The following is a 17,960-nucleotide window of genomic DNA, read 5'->3' on the forward strand; positions in this document are numbered from 1 at the left end:
TGCCCCCGGCCGCCCCCCCCCAGTGACACCGGACACCGGGGGGCGGCTCCGGGGGTCCCCCAGGGTCTCCCGCGGGCCGGGGGCGGCCCCGCCAGGGCCCGGCCCCGCCCGGTTTGGGGTCCCCCCGGAGCCCCCCGGGGCTGGGGGGGGTCCCGGGGGGGATAAAAGCGACCCCGGGGGGGTCCCGGTCCCACCGCTCCCCCCGCGCCCGGTACCGGCCCGACCCCGACCCGGCCCCGCTGAGACACCCAGGTAAGGGCGGGACCCCAATAGGGACCCCCACAGGGACCCCCCGAGATCCCCTCAGGGACCACCGGGACCCCAACCGGGATCCCCTCAGGGACCCCCCGAGATCCCCTCAGGGACCCCCGAGACCACCGGGACCCCAACCGGGACCACCGGGACACCCCCGGGACCCCCCGAGATCCCCACAGGGACCACCGAGATCCCCTCAGGGACCCCCGAGACCACCGGGACCCCAGTCGGGACCGGAACCGCCCCCGGGACTCCCCCCGGGACCACCGGGACCCCAATCGGGACCACCGGGACACCCCCAGGGACCACCTGGGAGACTCCCGAGACCACCCCCAGGGACCACCGGGAACCCAATCGGTACCGGGACCGCCCCCCCGGGACCACCGGGACACCCCCGGGAGCCCCCCGGGACCCCAGTCGGGACCGGGACCCCCCCCCAATAGGGACTGGGACCCTCAGGAAGGGTCGGGACGCCCCCGGTGTCACCGGGACCGGGATTTGGGGCTGGAACCGGGACCGGGACGGGGACTCGCCCCCCGCCCCCGTCGGTGTCACCGGGATTCGGGACCGGGATTCAGGACCGGGACAGGGACCCGAGTCCCCCTCGGTGTCACCGGGATTTGGGACCGGGATTTGGGTCTGGGGCCGGAACCAGGACTTGTCCCCCCCTCGGTGTCACCGGGATTTGGGACGGGGATTTGGGACCGGGATTTGGGTCTGGGGCCGGAACCGGGACTTGTCCCCCCCTCGGTGTCACCGTGACCGGCACCGGGATTCGGGACTGGGTTTGGGGTCGGGGCCAGGATTCGGGATCAGCACCGGGATTTGGGACCGGGACCAGGACCGGGACAGGGGCTGGGATTTGGGACCGGGATTTGGGACCGGGACCAGCACCGGGATTCGGGACTGGGATTCGGGACTGGGATTCGGGACTGGGACCGGGCCCCGCCCCCCTCGGTGGCACCGGGACCCCCCCGAGCCCCCCGGTCCCGCCCCTCCCCCCCGGGCTATAAATAGCCCCGGCCCGAACAAGGAGCGGAGCGGGGCGGCCACGCCCCCTCCCTGCAGGACACGCCCCCCGAAGGACACGCCCCCGAGCCCCCCCACTCCGTGTCCTCCATGTCCCCTCTGTCACCTGGCTGTGCCATCTGTCACCTGGCTGTCCCCATGTCCTCCATGTCCTCCATGTCCTCCATGTCCATGGTGACCCTGGCACCTGGCTGTGCCTGCAGTGCCACCATGTCCCCATGACTGTCCCCATCATGTCCCCATGATGTCCCTATGGTGTCCCCATGATGTCCCCATGATGTCCCCGCAGTGCCACCATGCCATTCAGCAACACCCACAACAAGCACAAGCAGAAGTTCTGGGTTGAGGAGAAGATCCTGGTGCTGTCCCCATGGTGTCCCCATTCCCATGGTGTCCCCATGTCTCCATGATGTCCCCATGTCCCCATGGTGTCCCCATGATGTCCCCATTGTGTCCCCGCAGTGCCACCATGCCGTTCAGCAACACCCACAAGTACAAGCTCAAGTTCTGGGTTGAGGAGAAGATCCCAGACCTGTCCCCATGTCCCTGTGTCCCCATTCCCATGGTGTCCATGATGTTCTCATGGTGTCCCCATGATGTCCCCATGTCCCCATTGTGTCCCCGCAGTGCCACCATGCCGTTCAGCAACACCCACAACAAGCACAAGCTCAAGTTCTCTACCAAGGAGGAGTTCCCAGACCTGTCCCCATGGTGTCCATGATGTCCCCATGGTGTCCCCATCATGTCCCCATGTCCCCATTGTGTCCCCGCAGTGCCACCATACCGTTCAGCAACACCCACAAGTACAAGCTCAAGTTCTGGGTTGAGGAGAAGATCCCAGACCTGTCCCCATGGTGTCCCCATGTCTCCATGATGTCCCCATGATGTCCCCATGGTGTCCCCATCATGTCCCCATGTCCCCATTGTGTCCCCGCAGTGCCACCATGCCGTTCAGCAACACCCACAACAAGTACAAGCTCAAGTTCTCTGCCGAGGAGGAGATCCCAGACCTGTCCCCATGATGTCCCCATGTCCCCATGGTGTCCCCATGATGTCCCCATTGTGTCCCCATGTCCCCATGGTGTCCCCATGTCCCCATTGTGTCCCCATTGTGTCCCCGCAGTGCCACCATGCCGTTCAGCAACACCCACAACAAGTACAAGCTCAAGTTCTCTGCCGAGGAGGAGTTCCCGGACCTGTCCAAGCACAACAACCACATGGCCAAGGTGCTGACGCCCGCCCTGTACGCCAAGCTGCGCGACAAGGAGACGCCCAGCGGCTTCACCCTCGACGACGTCATCCAGACCGGCGTGGACAACCCCGGTGCGTCCTCGGCGGGTCCCCAGCCCACCCGAGGGGTCATCGGCACCTCCATGGGGTCCCCAGGCACCTTCATGGGGTCATTGGCACCTTCGTGGGGTCATCAGCGCCTTCATGGGGTCATCGGCACCTCCATGGGGTCATTGGCACCTTCATGGGGTCATCGGCGCCTCCATGGGGTCATTGGCACCTCCATGGGGTCATCGGCACCTTCATGGGGTCATCGGCACCTTCATGGGGTCATCAGCACCTCCATGGGGTCATCAGTGCCTTCATGGGGTCCCCAGCCCACCCGAGGGGTCATCGGCACCTTCATGGGGTCATCGGCACCTTCATGGGGTCATCAGCACCTCCATGGGGTCATCGGCACCTTCATGGGGTCCCCAGCCCACCTGAGGGGTCATCAGCACCTTCATGGGGTCCCCAGCCCACCCCGGGGGTCCTCAATCCATCCTTGGGGTCTCCGGACCATCCATGGGGTCTGCAACTCATCCTTGGTGTCCCCAGACCACCCAAGGGGTCCCCAAACTGCCCATGGGGTCTTCAGCCCACCCTGGGGGTCTCCAAATGGTCCATGGGGTCCCCAACCCATCCAAGAGATCCTCAAATTGTCCACAGGGTCCTCAACCCATCCATGGGGTCCTCAATCCATCCTTGGGGTCCTCAACCCATCCATGGGGCCAGAGACCCCTCCCCAGGTCCCAGTAGCCAATCCCAGTCCCGTACTGGTCCCAGTGACCCCCAGTGACCCCCCGTGACCCCCCGTGACCCCTGACCCGCAGGTCACCCGTTCATCATGACCGTGGGCTGCGTGGCCGGGGACGAGGAGTCCTACGAGGTCTTCAAGGAGCTCTTTGACCCTGTGATCCAGGACAGGCACGGGGGCTACAAACCCACGGACAAGCACCGCACCGACCTCAACCACGAGAACCTCAAGGTCAGGGGGTCCCCAAAATCCGGGAGGGGTCCCCAAAATCTGGGGGGGGTTCCTAAAGGTCTCAGGAAGGCAGGGAAGGAGTGACAGGGCCACCATGGGGTGACAGGGCCACCATGGGGTGACACCACCAACGAGCACCGCACCGACCTCAACCACGAGAACCTCAAGATGGGGGCACCCCGAAAATTTGGGGGGGTCCCGAAAATTGGGAGGGGTCTCCAAAATCTGGGAGGGGTCCCCAAAATTTGGGGAGGTCCCCAGGGCTCTCAGGAGGGCAGGGAAGGAGTGACAGGGCCACCATGGGGTGACAGGGCCACCATGGGGTGACACCACAAGCAAGAACCACACCAACCTCCACCAGGAGAGCCTCAAGGTGGGGAGGACCCCGAAAATTTGGGGGGGTCCCGAAATTTGGGAGGGGTCCCCGAAATTTGGGGGAGTTCCTAAAGGTCTCAGGAGGGCAGGGAAGGGGTGACAGGGCCACCATGGGGTGACAGGGCCACCATGGGGTGACACCACAAAGCCACCAACAAAAACTGACCTCGATCAGGAGAAGCTCAGGGTGGGGACGACCCCGAAATTTTGGGGGGCGGGGTCTCAAAATTTGGGAGGGGTCCCCAAAATCTGGGGGAGTCCCCACAATTTGGGAGGGGTCCCCGAAATCTCGGAGGGTCCCCAGAGGTCTGGGGAGGGCAGGGAAGGGGTGGCAGGGCCACCATGGGGCGACTCCAGGAGGGCTTGGGGGGATTTTTTGGGGCTTTTTGGGGTATATTTGGGGTATTTTGAGTGGGATTTTTGAGGTGATTTTGGGGATATTTTTGGGGTGATTTTGGGGTATTTTCAGGTGTCCCTGACCCTATTTTTAGGGTGCAGGGTGGGGAGGACCTGGACCCCAAGTACGTCCTGAGCATTGCAGGGCTCTCAGGGGAGGATTTCAGGTTGATATTTTGGGAGTTTTTGGGTTATTTTGAACAGAATTTTTTGAGGTTTTTGGGGTGATTTTGGGGTGTCCCTGACCCCGTTTTGGGGGCTCCCCAGGGCGGGGAGGACCTGGACCCCAAGTACGTGCTGAGCATTGCGGGGCTCTCAGAGGGGAGGATTTCGGGTTGATATTTTGGGAGTTTTTGGGTTATTTTGAACGGAATTTTTTGAGGTTTTTTGGGGTGATTTTGGGGTATTTTTGGGATGTCCCTGACCCTATTTTTGGGGTTCCCCAGGGTGGGGAGGACCTGGACCCCAAGTACGTGCTGAGCATTGCAGGGCTCTCAGGGGAGGATTTCAGGTTGATATTTTGGGAGCTTTTGGGTTATTTTGAACGGAATTTTTTGAGTTGTTTTGGGGTGATTTTGGGGTATTTTTGGGGTGTCCCTGACCCGGTTTTCGGGGCTCCCCAGGGCGGGGAGGACCTGGACCCCAAGTACGTGCTGAGCAGCCGCGTGCGCACCGGCCGCAGCATCAAGGGCTACTCGCTGCCCCCCCACTGCAGCCGCGGCGAGCGCCGCGCCATCGAGAAGCTGTCAGTCACAGGTGAGGGGCGGGGCCTAAAGGGGCGGGGCCTAAAGGGGCGTGGTCCGCTGGGCGTGGCTTGCAAGGGTGGTGTGGGACGGTTGAGGTTGGATTGGGTGCGATCAGGAAATGGGTGGGGTCAGATTGGGTGTGCTCAGAATGTGGGTGGAGCTGGAGTGGGGTGGGGTCGTGGGCGGGGTCAGAAATGGGTGTGGCCAGCGTCGGCGTGGCCTGGGTGGATTTGGGATAGATTTGAGATGAATTTGGGGTGGATTTGGGATGAATTTGGTGTGGATTTGGGGATGAATTCGGGGATGGATTTGGGGATGAATTTGGGGTGGATTTGGGATGGATTTGAGATGAATTTGGGGTGAATTTGGGGGGGACTTGGGATGGATTTGGGATGAATTTGGGGTGGATTTGGGATGGATGGGCGTGGCCAGTCTGTCCTGGGTGTGTCCTGGGCGTGTCCAGGTGAGGTTTGTGGATAGCTTTGAGATTGATTTCGGATGAATTTGGGGTGAATTTGAGATGGATTTGAGGATGAATTCGGGGTGGATTTGGGGTGAATTTGGGGTGGATTTGGGGATGGATTTGGGATGAATTTGGGTAGACTTGGGATGAATTTGGGGATGAATTTGGGGTGGATTTGGGATAGATTTGAGATGAATGTGGGGATGAATTTGGGATGAATTTGGGGATGAATTTGGGATGAATTTGGGGATGGATTTGGCGATGAATTTGGGGATGAATTTGGGATGGATGGATGGGCGTGGCCAGTCCGTCCCGGGCGTGTCCCGGGCGTGTCCCGGGCGTGTCCTGGGCGTGTCCAGGTGCACGCCCAGGTGCTGACCCCGCCCCGGGCAGCCCTGAACAGCCTGGAGGGGGAGTTCAAGGGCAAGTACTACCCGCTGAAGGCCATGACGGAGCAGGAGCAGCAGCAGCTCATCGACGACCACTTCCTGTTCGACAAACCCGTGTCACCCCTGCTGCTGGCCTCGGGCATGGCCCGCGACTGGCCCGACGCCCGCGGCATCTGGTGGGCACCTGGGGGAACCTGGGCACCTGGGGGCACCTGGGGGCTGTTTGGGGGGTCCTTGAGGGGGTTTTTGGGGCACCTTGTGGCACCTGGGGGCTGTTTGGGGGGTCCTTGGGGGGGTTTTGGGGCACCTTGTGGCACCTGGGAGATTCCTGGGAGCACCTGGGAGGTTCCTGTGGGTGCCCCGGGGACACTTGGGGACACCTTGTGGCACCTGAAGGGCGCCTGGAGTACCTAGGGGGTGTTTGGGGGGTCCCTAGGGGCGTTTTGGGGCAGTTCGGGGTGCATGAGGGGTATCTGGGGGGTTCTTGGGGGCACTTGGGACACCTTGTGGCACATAGGGGTCATCTGGGCTACCTGGGGGGCACCTGGGGGCACTTCAGAGGTTCCTGGGGGCACCTGGTGACACCTGGGGGGTTCCTGGGGACACCTGGGGGTGCCTGGGAAGTGCTGAGGTGTCCCTCCGGTGTCCCCTCAATGTCCCCAGTGTCCCCTGATGTCCCCCATTATGGGGGTCTCCCCTCTCGGGAGGCTCTGGGGGTGTCCCCCCGGTGTCCCCCCGGTGTCCCCAATGTCCCCTGGGTGTCCCCAATGTCCCCTGGGTGTCCCCAATGTCCCCTGGGTGTCCCCCCAGGCACAACGACAACAAAACGTTCCTGTGTGTGGGTGAACGAGGAGGATCACCTGCGCGTCATCTCCATGGAGAAGGGCGGCAACATGAAGGAGGTGTTCCGGCGCTTCTGCGTCGGCCTCAAGAAGGTCGGGGACACCTGGGGACACTTGGGGACATCTGGGGACACTTGGGGACACGGAGGGTTTGGGGACATCCGGGGGGATTTGGGGACATGGAGGGTTTGGGGTCCCATCTCCATGGAGAAGGGCGGCAACATGAAGGAGGTGTTCCGGCGCTTCTGCGTTGGCCTCAAGAAGGTCGGGGACACTTGGGGACATCTGGGGACACAGAGGGTTTGGGAACACCCGGGGGATTTGGGGATGGAGGAGTTTTGGGGTCCCATCTCCATGGAGAACGGAGGAACATGCAGGAGGTGTTCCGGCGCTTCTGCGTCGGCCTCAAGAAGGTCAGGGGGGACACCTGGGGACACTTGGGGACACTTGGGGACACCTGGGGACACTTGGGGACACTGAGGGTTTGGGGATGGAGGGTTTGGGGTCACATCTCCGTGGAGAAGGGGGACAGTGGGAGGGAGGTGTTGGTCTCAGGAGGGTCCTGGAAGGTTCTGGGGTCCTGAGGGTCTTGGGGACACCTGGGGACACCTGGGGACAGGTGACACTTTGGGATACAAGGAGAACTTTTGGGGGCAGAAAACACTGGGGACATTGGAGAACTTTGGGGACAGGTGAGGCTTTGGGCACAAGGAGAACTTCAGGGACAGGTGACACTCTGGGGACATTGAGGGCACTTTGGAGACAAGGAGAACTTTGGGGACAGGTGTGGCTTTGGGCACAGGTGGCATTTGGGGACAGGTGGCATTTGAGGACATTGAGGTGACATTTGAGGTGCCACCCACAACCCTGAGCACCCCAGGTGTGCCCTGGCCGTGCCCCAGGTGTGCCCCAGGTGTGCCCCAGGTGTGCCCCAGGTGTGCCCCAGGTGTTCCCCCACCGGCCACAGGCGCCACCACCCCGGCGTCCCCAACCTCTGTCCCCTGCGTGTCCCCAGATCGAGGAGATCTTCAAGAAGGCCGGGCACCCGTTCATGTGGACGGAGCACCTGGGCTACATCCTCACCTGCCCGTCCAACCTGGGCACGGGGCTGCGCGGCGGCGTCCACGTGCGCCTGCAGCACCTGAGCCAGCACCCCAAGTTCGAGGAGATCCTCAAGCGCCTGCGCCTGCAGAAACGCGGCACAGGTGGGAGCCCAGGGCACCTGGGGCGGGCGGGGGACACCCCAGAATTCACCTGGGGGGAGAATCCCATCCCAAAATTCACCTGGGGGGAGAATCCCATCCCAGAATTCACCTGGGATGGGCGGGGAGATCCCAAAATTCACCTCGGGGAAAGAGTGACCGCCCCAAAATCACCTGGGATGGGGTGGGGACAGGAGAGGGACCCTGTGGAGGACACACGGACAGGGGATGGCCAGGAGTGGACAGTGGGTGGTCAATGGGTGGTCAGTGGTGTCCTGGCTGTCCGTGGCTGACTGACCCCCCCCGTCTGTCTGTCTGTCCGTCCAGGCGGGGTGGACACGGCCACGGTGGGACCATCAGACAGGGGATGGTCAATGGGTGGTCACTGAGTGGTCAATGGGTGCTCAGGAGTGGTCAGCTGTGTCCTGGCTGTCCATGTCTGTCCATGGCTCACTGACCCCCCCTGTCTGTCCCTCTGTCCGTCCGTCTGTCCAGGCGGGGTGGACACGGCTGCGGTGGGACCATCAAACCCCGGATGGTCAATGGGTGGTCAATGAGTGGTCAATGAGTGGTCAATGAGTGGTCAATGGGTGCTCAGGAGTGGTCAGTGGTGTCCTGGCTGTCCATGGCTCACTGATGTCCCCCCCCTCTGTCCCTCTGTCCATCTGTCCGTCCGTCCAGGCGGGGTGGACATGGCGGCTGTGGGACCATCAGACAGGGGATGGTCAATGGGTGGTCAGTGGGTGCTCAGGAGTGGTCAGTGGTGTCCGTGTCTGTCCATGGCTCATTGACCCCCCGTCTGTCTGTCCGTCCGTCCAGGCGGGGGTGGACACGGCCGCTGTGGGCGCCGTCTTCGACATCTCCAACGCCGACCGCTTGGGCTTCTCGGAGGTGGAGCAGGTGCAGATGGTGGTGGACGGCGTCAAGCTCATGGTGGAGATGGAGAAGAAGCTGGAGCAGAAGCAGCCGATCGACGACATGATCCCGGCCCAGAAATAGGGGAGGGGGCGGCGCGGGGGGCCCCCCGAGCCCCCCCAGACCCTCCCCAAATCCCCCCAGAGCGGCCCCAATAAACGCCCTTGGTTGGTCCCGGCCGCGCTCGCCTTTCGCATTTGGGGAGGGGGGCGACGCCAAACTGGGGGGTCCCGGGAATTTCACAGCCACCCCCACATCCCCCAGGGGTCCCTCGGGTCCTCCTGGGGACCCCAAAAGCTCCCCCAGACCCCTCTCGACCCCCGGGGACCCCCCAGAACCCCCCCAATAAACGCTGCTGGTCCCCACCATGGTTGGGGGTTCCAATTTGGGGAGGGGGCGACGCCAAATTTGGGGGTCCCGGGAATTTCACAGCGACCCCCACATCCCCCAAGGGTCCCTCGGGTCCTCCTGGGGACCCCAAAATCTCCCCCAGACCCCTCTCGACCCCTGGGGATCCCCCAGAACTCCCCAATAACGACCCCAATATGGTCGGGGGTTCCAATCTGGGGAGGGGGCGGTGCCAATTTGACCCCTCCCAAACCCCACATTTTTTCCCCCAAAATCCCTTTTTTCCCCCTCACACCCCAAACCCGATTTTCCCCCCAAAACCCCCATTTCACCCCTAAAAAAAAAATCCCATTTATTCCCCATAAAAATCCGTTTTTTTCCCCCAAAAAACCCCATTTTTCCCCTTCCCAACCCTCATTTTCCCCCACAAAACCCCATTTTCCCCAAAAATTCCATTTTCCAACCAAAAAATCCCTTTTTTGCCCAAATCCCATTTTTCCTCCTCCCAAACCCCATTCTACCCCTAAAAAAATCCCATTTTTTCTCCCCAAAATTCCCATTTTTCCCCCAAAATTCCCATTTTTCCCCAGATCAAGGGGAGGGACTCAGAGGTTTGGATTTTTTGGGGGAGCTGCTCAGGAATTTGGGGTTTCTGGGGTTCCGATTTTCCCTTTATTCCAACAAATCCCTGGAATGTAAAAAAAACCCTCCCCGAATTATTCCCGAACCCCAAAATCGCCTCGATTCGACCCAAAAATCACAAATTCCCCCCTCCCCCCAAAATCACAAAAACACGGGGGGTGGGGACCCCAAAAAAACCAAAAAAACCCCAAAAATCCGGGTGGGAAAAGGGGGAGGATGCCCCAACTTTTTCAGGGATTTTTTGGAGATTTTTAATGGATTTTTTTGGGGATTCTTTGGGGTTTTTTTAGGGTTTTTTCCCTCACCCACCCTTCCCCAAAATTCCATTTATTCCCTACAAAAATCACTAAAAATCAGTGTCAGGAATGGCTCAGGGACGGGGATTTTGGGGCTGAATTTTGGGTCTTTTGGGGGATATTTTTTATATTTTTGGGGGGATATTTTTTGATTTTTCAGAGATTTCTTTAGAGGTTTTTTTTGTGTTTTTTTTTTTTTTTAGATTTTTTAGGATTTTTTTAGAGGGTTTTTTTTTTGTGGATTTTTGGGAGTTTTTTTGAGGTTTTTTTTTAGGGTTTTTCCCCCCACCCGCCCTCCCCCAAAATTCCATTTATTCCCTACAAAAATCACTAAAAATCAGTGTCAGGAATGGCTCAGGGACGGGGATTTTGGGGCTGAATTTTGGGTCGTTTGGGGGGATATTTCTTGATTTTTCAGAGATTTTTTTTAGAGTTTTTTTTGTGGATTTTTTTGGGAGTATTTTTGAGGTTTTTTTGAGGTTTTTTTAGGGTTCCCCCCCCCCCCCACCCCCCCCCTTCCCCAAAATCCCCTTTTTCCCCCACAAAAGCAATCACTAGAAAATGGGCGCACGGATGATTCTCGGGCTCGGGGACGGGGCCATTTCGGGGCCGCTGCCGTGCATTTCCCGGGCCGGTTTTTGGGGCGATTTCGGGGCTTTTTGGGGCGCTCAGGCCGGGTACGGCTCCTTCATGAGGCACTCGCGGTCCTCGCCCCCGGCGGCTCCCGGCGCTCGCGGCTTCGCCCGGCAGCGGCTGCGGGCCAGGACCAGCGCTGGGGCCAGCAGGGCCAGCAGGGCCAGCAGGGACACCAGGGCCAGTCCTGGGGACAGAATGGGGTCAGAATGGGGACAGGGCCAGCGCTGGGGCCAGCAGGGCCAGCAGGGCCAGCAGGGACACCAGGGCCAGCCCTGGGGACAGACACGGGTCAGAGACACCCCAAAATGGGGACAGGGACACCCCAAAATGGGGCCAGGGCCAGCGCCGGGGCCAGCAGGGCCAGCAGGGCCAGCAGGGACACCAGGGCCAGCCCTGGGGACAGACACGGGGTCAGAATGGGGACAGAATGGGGACAGAATGGGGACAGGGACACCCATGGACACCCAGGGCCAGCGCCGGGGCCAGAAGGGCCAGCAGGGCCAGCAGGGCCAGCCCTGGGGACAGAATGGGGTCAGAATGGGGACAGAATGGGGACAGGGACACCCAGGGCCACCAGGGCCAGCCCTGGGGACAGACACGGGGTCAGAACGGGGTCAGAATGGGGACAGGGACACCCAGGGCCAGCGCCGGGGCCAGCAGGGCCAGCAGGGCCAGCCCTGGGGACAGACACGGGTCAGAATGGGGACAGGGACACCCCAAAATGGGGACAGGGACACCCAGGGCCAGCGCTGGGGACAGAATGGGGACAGAATGGGGACAGGGACACCCCAAAATGGGGACAGGGCCAGTGCCAGGGCCAGCAGGGCCAGCAGGGACACCAGGGCCAGCCCTGGGGACAGAAACGGGGTCAGAGACACCCCAAAATGGGGCCAGGGCCAGCGCCGGGGCCAGCAGGGCCAGAAGGGCCAGCAGGGACACCAGGGCCAGTCCTGGGGACAGAATGGGGTCAGAGACACCCCAAAATGGGGACAGGGACACCCAGGGACAGCAGGGACACCAGGGCCAGCCCTGGGGACAGAATGGGGTCAGAACAGGGCCAGGGCCAGCGCCGGGGCCAGCAGGGCCAGCAGGGCCAGCAGGGACACCAGGGCCAGCCCTGGGGACAGACACGGGGTCAGAGACACCCCAAAATGGGGACAGGGACACCCCAAAATGGGGCCAGGGACACCAGGGACACCAGGGCCAGCCCTGGGGGACAGAATGGGGTCAGAACGGGGTCAGAATGGGGACAGAATGGGGACAGGGACACCCAGGGCCAGCCCTGGGACAGAATGGGGTCAGAACGGGGACAGGGACACCCCAAAATGGGGACAGGGACACCCCAGAATGGGGCCAGGGCCAGCGCTGGGGCCAGCAGGGCCAGCAGGGCCAGCCCTGGGGACAGACACGGGGTCAGAATGGGGACAGGGACACCCAGGGCCAGCGCCGGGGCCAGCAGCGCCACCAGGGCCAGCCCTGGGGACAGACACGGGGTCAGAGACACCCCAAAATGGGGACAGGGACACCCAGGGACAGCCCCAGGGCCACCAGGGCCACCAGAGACCCCAAAACGGCCCCTGGGGGGACAGAAACGGGGTCAGGGACACCCCAGAATGGGGACAGGGACACTGGGAGGGCGCTGTGAGGGGATTTGGGGACATTTGGGAGGGGTTTGGGGACATTTGGGAGGGATTTGGGGACATTCAGGGGGCGTCTGGAGACATTTGGGGTCACTGGGGGACTGGGAGGGATTTGGGGACAATCAGAGGAGATTTGGGGACATTTGGGGACACTGGGGAGGATTTGGGGACATTCATGGGGGATCTGGGGACACTGGGGAGGATTTGGGGACATTCGGGGGGGATTTGGGGACATCTGGGGACACCCAGACCTCACCTTTGGAGGAGAAGAATCTCCGGAATTCATCGCTGAAATCGCCTGGGGGAGAAACGGGGGGAGCTCAGACTGGGGGCAAATTTGGGGCAAATTTGGGGGATTTTGGGGCAATTTTTGGGGCAAATTTTAGGGCAAATTTTTGGGAATTTTGAAGGAAATTTTAGTGGAATTTCAGAGTAAATTTTGGGGAAGTTTGGGGCAAATTTTAGGGCAATTTCTGGGGGAATTTTGGGGCAAATATTTGGGAATTGTAGGGTAAATTTGGGGGGGATTTTGGGGCAAATATTTGGGGAATTTTGGAGCAAATTTTGGGGAAATTTTTGGGGGATTTCAGGGCAGATTTTGGGACAAAGTTTTGGGGAAGTTCGGGGCAAATTCTGGAGCAAATTTTGTGGGGACTTTTGGAGCAAATTTCAGTGGATTTTCAGGCAAATTTTTGGGAACCTCTGGGAAAACTTTGGGGGGCAATTTCAGGGAATTTTTAAAAACCCGATTTTCACGCCAGTTTTTTTCACCATTTTTTCTAAATTTGGGGCCTTTTTTCCCCTCCGGTTTCTCCAGCTCCCAGCTGGGTTTTGGGGCAGTTTTTGGGACGGTTTTTGGGCAGTTTTGGGGCGTCTTTGGGGCGGTTTTTGGGGCGGTTTTTGGGTCAGTTTTGGGGCAGTTTTTGGGCACTTTTTGGGGCGGTTTTGGGGGGGATTTTGGGGCGGTTTTTGGGGCAGCTTTGGGTGTGGTTTTTAGGGCGGGTTTTGGGCTGGTTTTGGGGCGGTTTTGGGGCTGTTTTTGGGGCGGTTTTGGGGCAGTTTTGGGGCAGTTTTGGGGCGGTTTTTGGGGCGGTTTTGGGGGGTTTTTGGGGCGGTTTTTGGGGCAGTTTTGGGTGTGGTTTTAAGGGCGGTTTTTGGGGCGGTTTTTGGGGTGATTTTGGGGCTGTTTTGGGGCGGTTTTTGGGGTGGTTTGGGGCGGTTTTTGGGGTGGCTTTTGGGCCCGGTTTTGGGGCGGTTTTTGGGGCAGTTTTTAGGGCGGTTTTTGGGCTGGTTTTGGGGCGGTTTTGGGGCGGTTTTTGGGGCAGTTTTGGGGCTGTTTTTGGGCAGTTTTTGGGGCGGTTTTGGGGCGTTTTTTGGGGCGGATTTGGGGCAGTTTTGTGGCGGTTTTGGGGCGGTTTTTGGGGCGGATTTTGGGGCAGATTTTGGGGTGGTTTTTGGGGTGGTTTTTGGGCAGTTTTGGGGCAGTTTTTGGGCGGTTTTTGGGCTGTTTTTGGGGCAGTTTTTGGGCTGTTTTTGGGCAGTTTTTGGGTGCGTTTCGCTCACCCTGGGGCCGGCAGCGCCGCAGGCACTCGCGCTCGTCCCGGTGGTTGTTGGCGTTGCCGCGGCAGCCGCCGTAGGTGAATTCCCGGCAGGATTTCTCTGCGGGGACGTAAAACCAGCGCGGGAACGCGGCGCGGCACGGGCCCGTGACAGGGGGGGCCGAGCACAGGTCTGGGGGGAGAATATCCCGAAATTCACACTCCAAAATATCCAGAAATTCACACTCCAAAATATCCAAAATTCACACTTTAAAATATCCAGAAATTCACACTCCAGAATATCCAAAAATTCCCTTTAAAACCCAAAAATTCCCACTTCAAAATATCCAAAATTCACACTTCAAAATATCCAGAAATTCACACTCCAGAATATCCAAAAATTCCCTTTAAAACCCAAAAATTCCCATTTCAAAATATCCAGAAATTCCCACTTCAAAATTCAAAATTCCCACTCCAAAATATCCAGAAATTCCCACTTCAAAATATCCAAAAAATCCCACTTCAAAACATCCAGAAATTCCCTTTAAAACCCAAAAATTCCCATTTCAAAATATCCAAAATTCACACTCCAAAATATCCAAAAATTCCCTTTAAAACCCAAAAATTCCCATTTCAAAATATCCAGAAATTCCCACTTCAAAATTCAAAATTCCCACTCCAAAATATCCAGAAATTCCCACTTCAAAATATCCAAAATTTCCCTTTAAAATCCAAAAATTCCATTTCAAAATATCCAGAAATTCCCACTTCAAAATTCAAAATTCCCACTCCAAAATATCCAGAAATTCCCACTTCAAAATATCCAAAAAATCCCACTTCAAAACATCCAGAAATTCCCTTTAAAACCCAAAAATTCCCACTTCAAAATATCCAGAAATTCCCACTTCAAAATATCCAGAAATTCCCACTTCAAATCCAGAAATTCCCACTTCAAATCCAGAAATTCCCACTTCAAAATATCCAAAATTTTCCTTTAAAATCCAAAAATTCCCACTTCAAAATATCCAGAAATTCCCACTTCAAAATCCAAAATTTCCAGGGAATTCTGGCCCTGATCCACTCAAAATTCAGAATTTTCACTTAAATTGGCACCAAATCCATTCAAAATTCCAAATTTCCTGCTAAAATCCATCCCAAATCCGTTCAAAATTCCAAATTCGTACTTAGATTCACAGCAAATCCCTTTGAAATTCAAATTTTCTGGTTGAATTTCTAACCAAACCCTTCAACAATCAGAATTTCTGCTGAAATTTGCACCGAATCCTCACAAAATCCCCCCAGATCTGGAGTTACCTGCTAAGGAGGAATTGGTGGTGACAGGGCTGGAGAGAGCTGCGGAAAAATGGGGAAAAAATGAGAAAAAAATGAGAAAAATGGGAAAAATGGGAAAAATTGGGGGGGGAATGGGGAAATAAAGGGAAAAAAAATTTAAAAAGGAAAAAATGGAAAAATGGGAAAGGGAAAGATGGAGAGAAGATGGGGGGAAATGGGTGAAAAATGGGGGAAAATGGGGGAAGAAAAGGGAAAATGGGGGAAAATGGGGGAAAAAGGGGAAAATGGGGGGAAATGGGGAAAAATTGAGAAAAAATGGGAAAAATGGGGGAAAGTGGGGGAGAAAATGGGGAGAAAATGGGAAAAAGGGAAAAAAGGGAGGAAATGGGAGAGGATGGGAAAAACTTGGGAAAATGGGGGAAAAATGGGGGAAAAAAAGGGAAAAATGGGGGGAAATGGGAAAAAAGGGAGGAAATGGGGGGAAAAGGGGAAAAAAAAAAAGGAAAAAGGGAAAAATCGGCACCAAACCGGGGGGGTTTGGGCATCAAAATGTTCCAAACTCCCGGCCCCTCCCGTTATTCCCGGTGCCCCCGTTATCCCCCGGTCCCCCCGTTATTCCCCGGTCCCCCCGTTATTCCCCGTTTCCCCCCGTTATCCCCCGGTGCCCCCGTTATCCCCCGCTATTCCCGGTGCTCACCGGTTCCCGCCGTGTCCCCGCAGCTCTCCCTGCACTCCCGCTCGCTCCCGAAGTTGTTTCCGTTGCCGCCGCAGCCGCCGAACACGAAACTCTCGCAGCTCCCGGAGGAGGCGTTGAAAAACCAGCGCGGGATGGAGGCGCGGCAGCGGCCGGTGAGCGCCGGTAACCGGCACCGGGCTGCGGAAAACACCCGTTATTGACACCAAAAACCCCGAAATTCAACCCAAAATCCACCCCGAGAACCGTGAGCGCCGGTAACCGGCACCGGGCTGCGGAAACCGACACCGAAAACCCCGAAATTCAACCCAAAATCCACCCCGAGAACCGTGAGCGTCGGTAACCGGCACCGGGCTGCGGAAACCGACACCGAAAACCCCGAAATTCACCCCAAAATCCACCCCGAGAACCGTGAGCGCCGGTAACCGGCACCGGGCTGCGGGACGGACCCGTTATTGACACCGAAAACCCCGAAATTCACCCCAAAAATCCCCCCCAGCCCCGGTAACCGGCACCGGTTTGGGGCACGGACCCGTTACCGACCCCCAAACCCTTCCTGGGAACCCCCAAATCCCCTCCAGGACCCCCCAAATCCTCCTCAAATCGCCCCCCACACTCCCCCAGAACCCCTCAAAACTCCCCCAAATCCTCCCCAGGACCCCCCCAAACCTTCCCCAGAACCCCCCAAATCCCCTCCAAGATCCCCCCGAACTCCCCCAAATCCTCTCTAGGACCCCCAAACTCCTCCCAAACTCCCCCAGCACCCCCCAAACCTCCCCCAAATCCCTCCAAGATCCGCCCAAATCCCCCCCAAATCCTCCCCAGGACCCCCCCAAATCCCCCCCAAACCTCCCCCAATTTTCCCCAGGACCCCCCAAACTCCCCCAGGACCCCCCCAAACTCCCCCAGGACCCCCAAATTCCCCCCCAGGCCCCCCCAATTCCCCCAGGTCCCCCCGGTACCGGCGAGGGCGGCGGGGCCGCTGGGGGGGGTCCCGTTCCGGGGCCGTTGCGGAGCCCCCCGGGCCCCCCAGGAGCAGCAGCAGCAGCGGGAGGAGCCGCCCCGCCGCCATCGCAGGTGAGCGCCGCTGACGTCACCCAGGTGCGCCGGGGGACCACGCCCACCGCGCGCGGGGGAGCCACGCCCACCCCGGAACGGGGGGGGGGAAGAGGGAGGAGAAACGGCGGAAATGGCCACGCCCATTTTTATGTGAGGCCACGCCCCAACGCCCATGCCCGCTATGGGAACGGTTGAGGGGGTGAAGCGAAGCCACGCCCCCTTCATTTGCATGTGAGGCGGGAAATCGCGCGGCTATGGGGGGGTGGGATCTGGGGGTTTTGGGGGATTTTGGGGGGTTTTGGGAGCGGCTTTGGGGGAACTCTGGGGGCGGTTTTGGGGGATTCTGAGGGGATTTTGGAGAGGTTTTGGGGAGTTTTGGCATATGGAGAATTCCGGGGGGTTCTGGAGGAGTTATCGGGGGATTTGGGGTTTTGAGGGGACTCTGGAGGGGGCTTTGGGGTCTGGGGTGTTCTGGGGAGTTTTCGGGGGCTTTTGGGGGGTTTTGAGGGCGTTTTGGGGTGATTTTGGAGAGGTTTTGAGGGGATTTTGGGCAGGTTTTGAGGCGGGTTTGGGGGGGATTTTGGGGAGCTTTTGAGGGGATGTTGGGGGGATTTTGGGGTCTGGGGGTGTCGTGGGTGGGGCTTGGGGGGGGTTTGGGGTCCGTCCTTTTTTTGGGGGGGATTTTGGGGTCTGAGGGGGCTACGGCGGCATTCCAATGCTAAACCACGCCCACACCACGCCTCTCGCCACACCCCCTTAAGCCCCAATGGGAGGGACTAGAACGGAATTCCAATATTAAGCCACGCCCCGCCCACGCCCTTTTAGGCCCCGCCCCTCCTCCGGGCATCAGTGGGCGGGGCTAAATGCGAATGTCAATATTAAGCCACGCCCACACCACGCCCTTTTAGGCCCCGCCCCCTCCCGATGTAAATGAGGGGCTACAAG

At 58.8% G+C, this 17,960-nt stretch overlaps 2 protein-coding genes across 2 annotated transcripts; one reads left to right on the top strand and one right to left on the bottom strand.

The window, feature by feature from the left end:
• The first annotated feature begins 2,342 nt into the window (after positions 1-2,342).
• Positions 2,343-9,041, top strand: CKM (creatine kinase, M-type). Its single transcript, XM_077193094.1, is given in 8 exon segments — positions 2,343-2,607; positions 3,387-3,541; positions 4,936-5,068; positions 5,915-6,086; positions 6,721-6,745; positions 6,747-6,845; positions 7,768-7,958; positions 8,776-9,041. Coding segments are annotated over 8 exon segments (1,206 nt in total). The 5' UTR covers positions 2,343-2,354; the 3' UTR covers positions 8,954-9,041.
• Positions 9,042-10,686: 1,645 nt separating this feature from the next.
• On the bottom strand, positions 10,687-17,189 carry LOC143696488 (uncharacterized). Its single transcript, XM_077192880.1, has 6 exons — positions 16,919-17,189; positions 15,960-16,136; positions 15,284-15,322; positions 13,995-14,162; positions 12,688-12,729; positions 10,687-10,975 (listed from the first exon to the last, which is right to left on the bottom strand). The coding sequence occupies exons 1-6, from the start codon at positions 17,187-17,189 to the stop codon at positions 10,824-10,826; spliced, it is 849 nt and encodes a 282-aa protein (XP_077048995.1). The 3' UTR covers positions 10,687-10,823.
• Between the last annotated feature and the right edge of the window lie 771 nt (positions 17,190-17,960).

This window comes from Agelaius phoeniceus, chromosome 36 (assembly GCF_051311805.1).
Source record: "Agelaius phoeniceus isolate bAgePho1 chromosome 36, bAgePho1.hap1, whole genome shotgun sequence".
In the NCBI taxonomy this organism is placed as follows: domain Eukaryota; kingdom Metazoa; phylum Chordata; class Aves; order Passeriformes; family Icteridae; genus Agelaius; species Agelaius phoeniceus.

Excerpts from the sequence above, each read along its gene's own strand:
- LOC143696488 (XM_077192880.1), bottom strand. The coding sequence starts at position 17,189 with ATGGGCGTTGGGGCGTGGCCTCACATAAAAATGGGCGTGGCCATTTCC. Across the intron at positions 16,137-16,918 it reads CGGCCCCGCCGCCCTCGCCG|CCCGGTGCCGGTTACCGGCG; the intron begins GTACCGGGGGGA and ends TGTTTTCCGCAG. Across the intron at positions 12,730-13,994 it reads GCGGCGCTGCCGGCCCCAGG|GCGATTTCAGCGATGAATTC; the intron begins GTGAGCGAAACG and ends TTTCTCCCCCAG.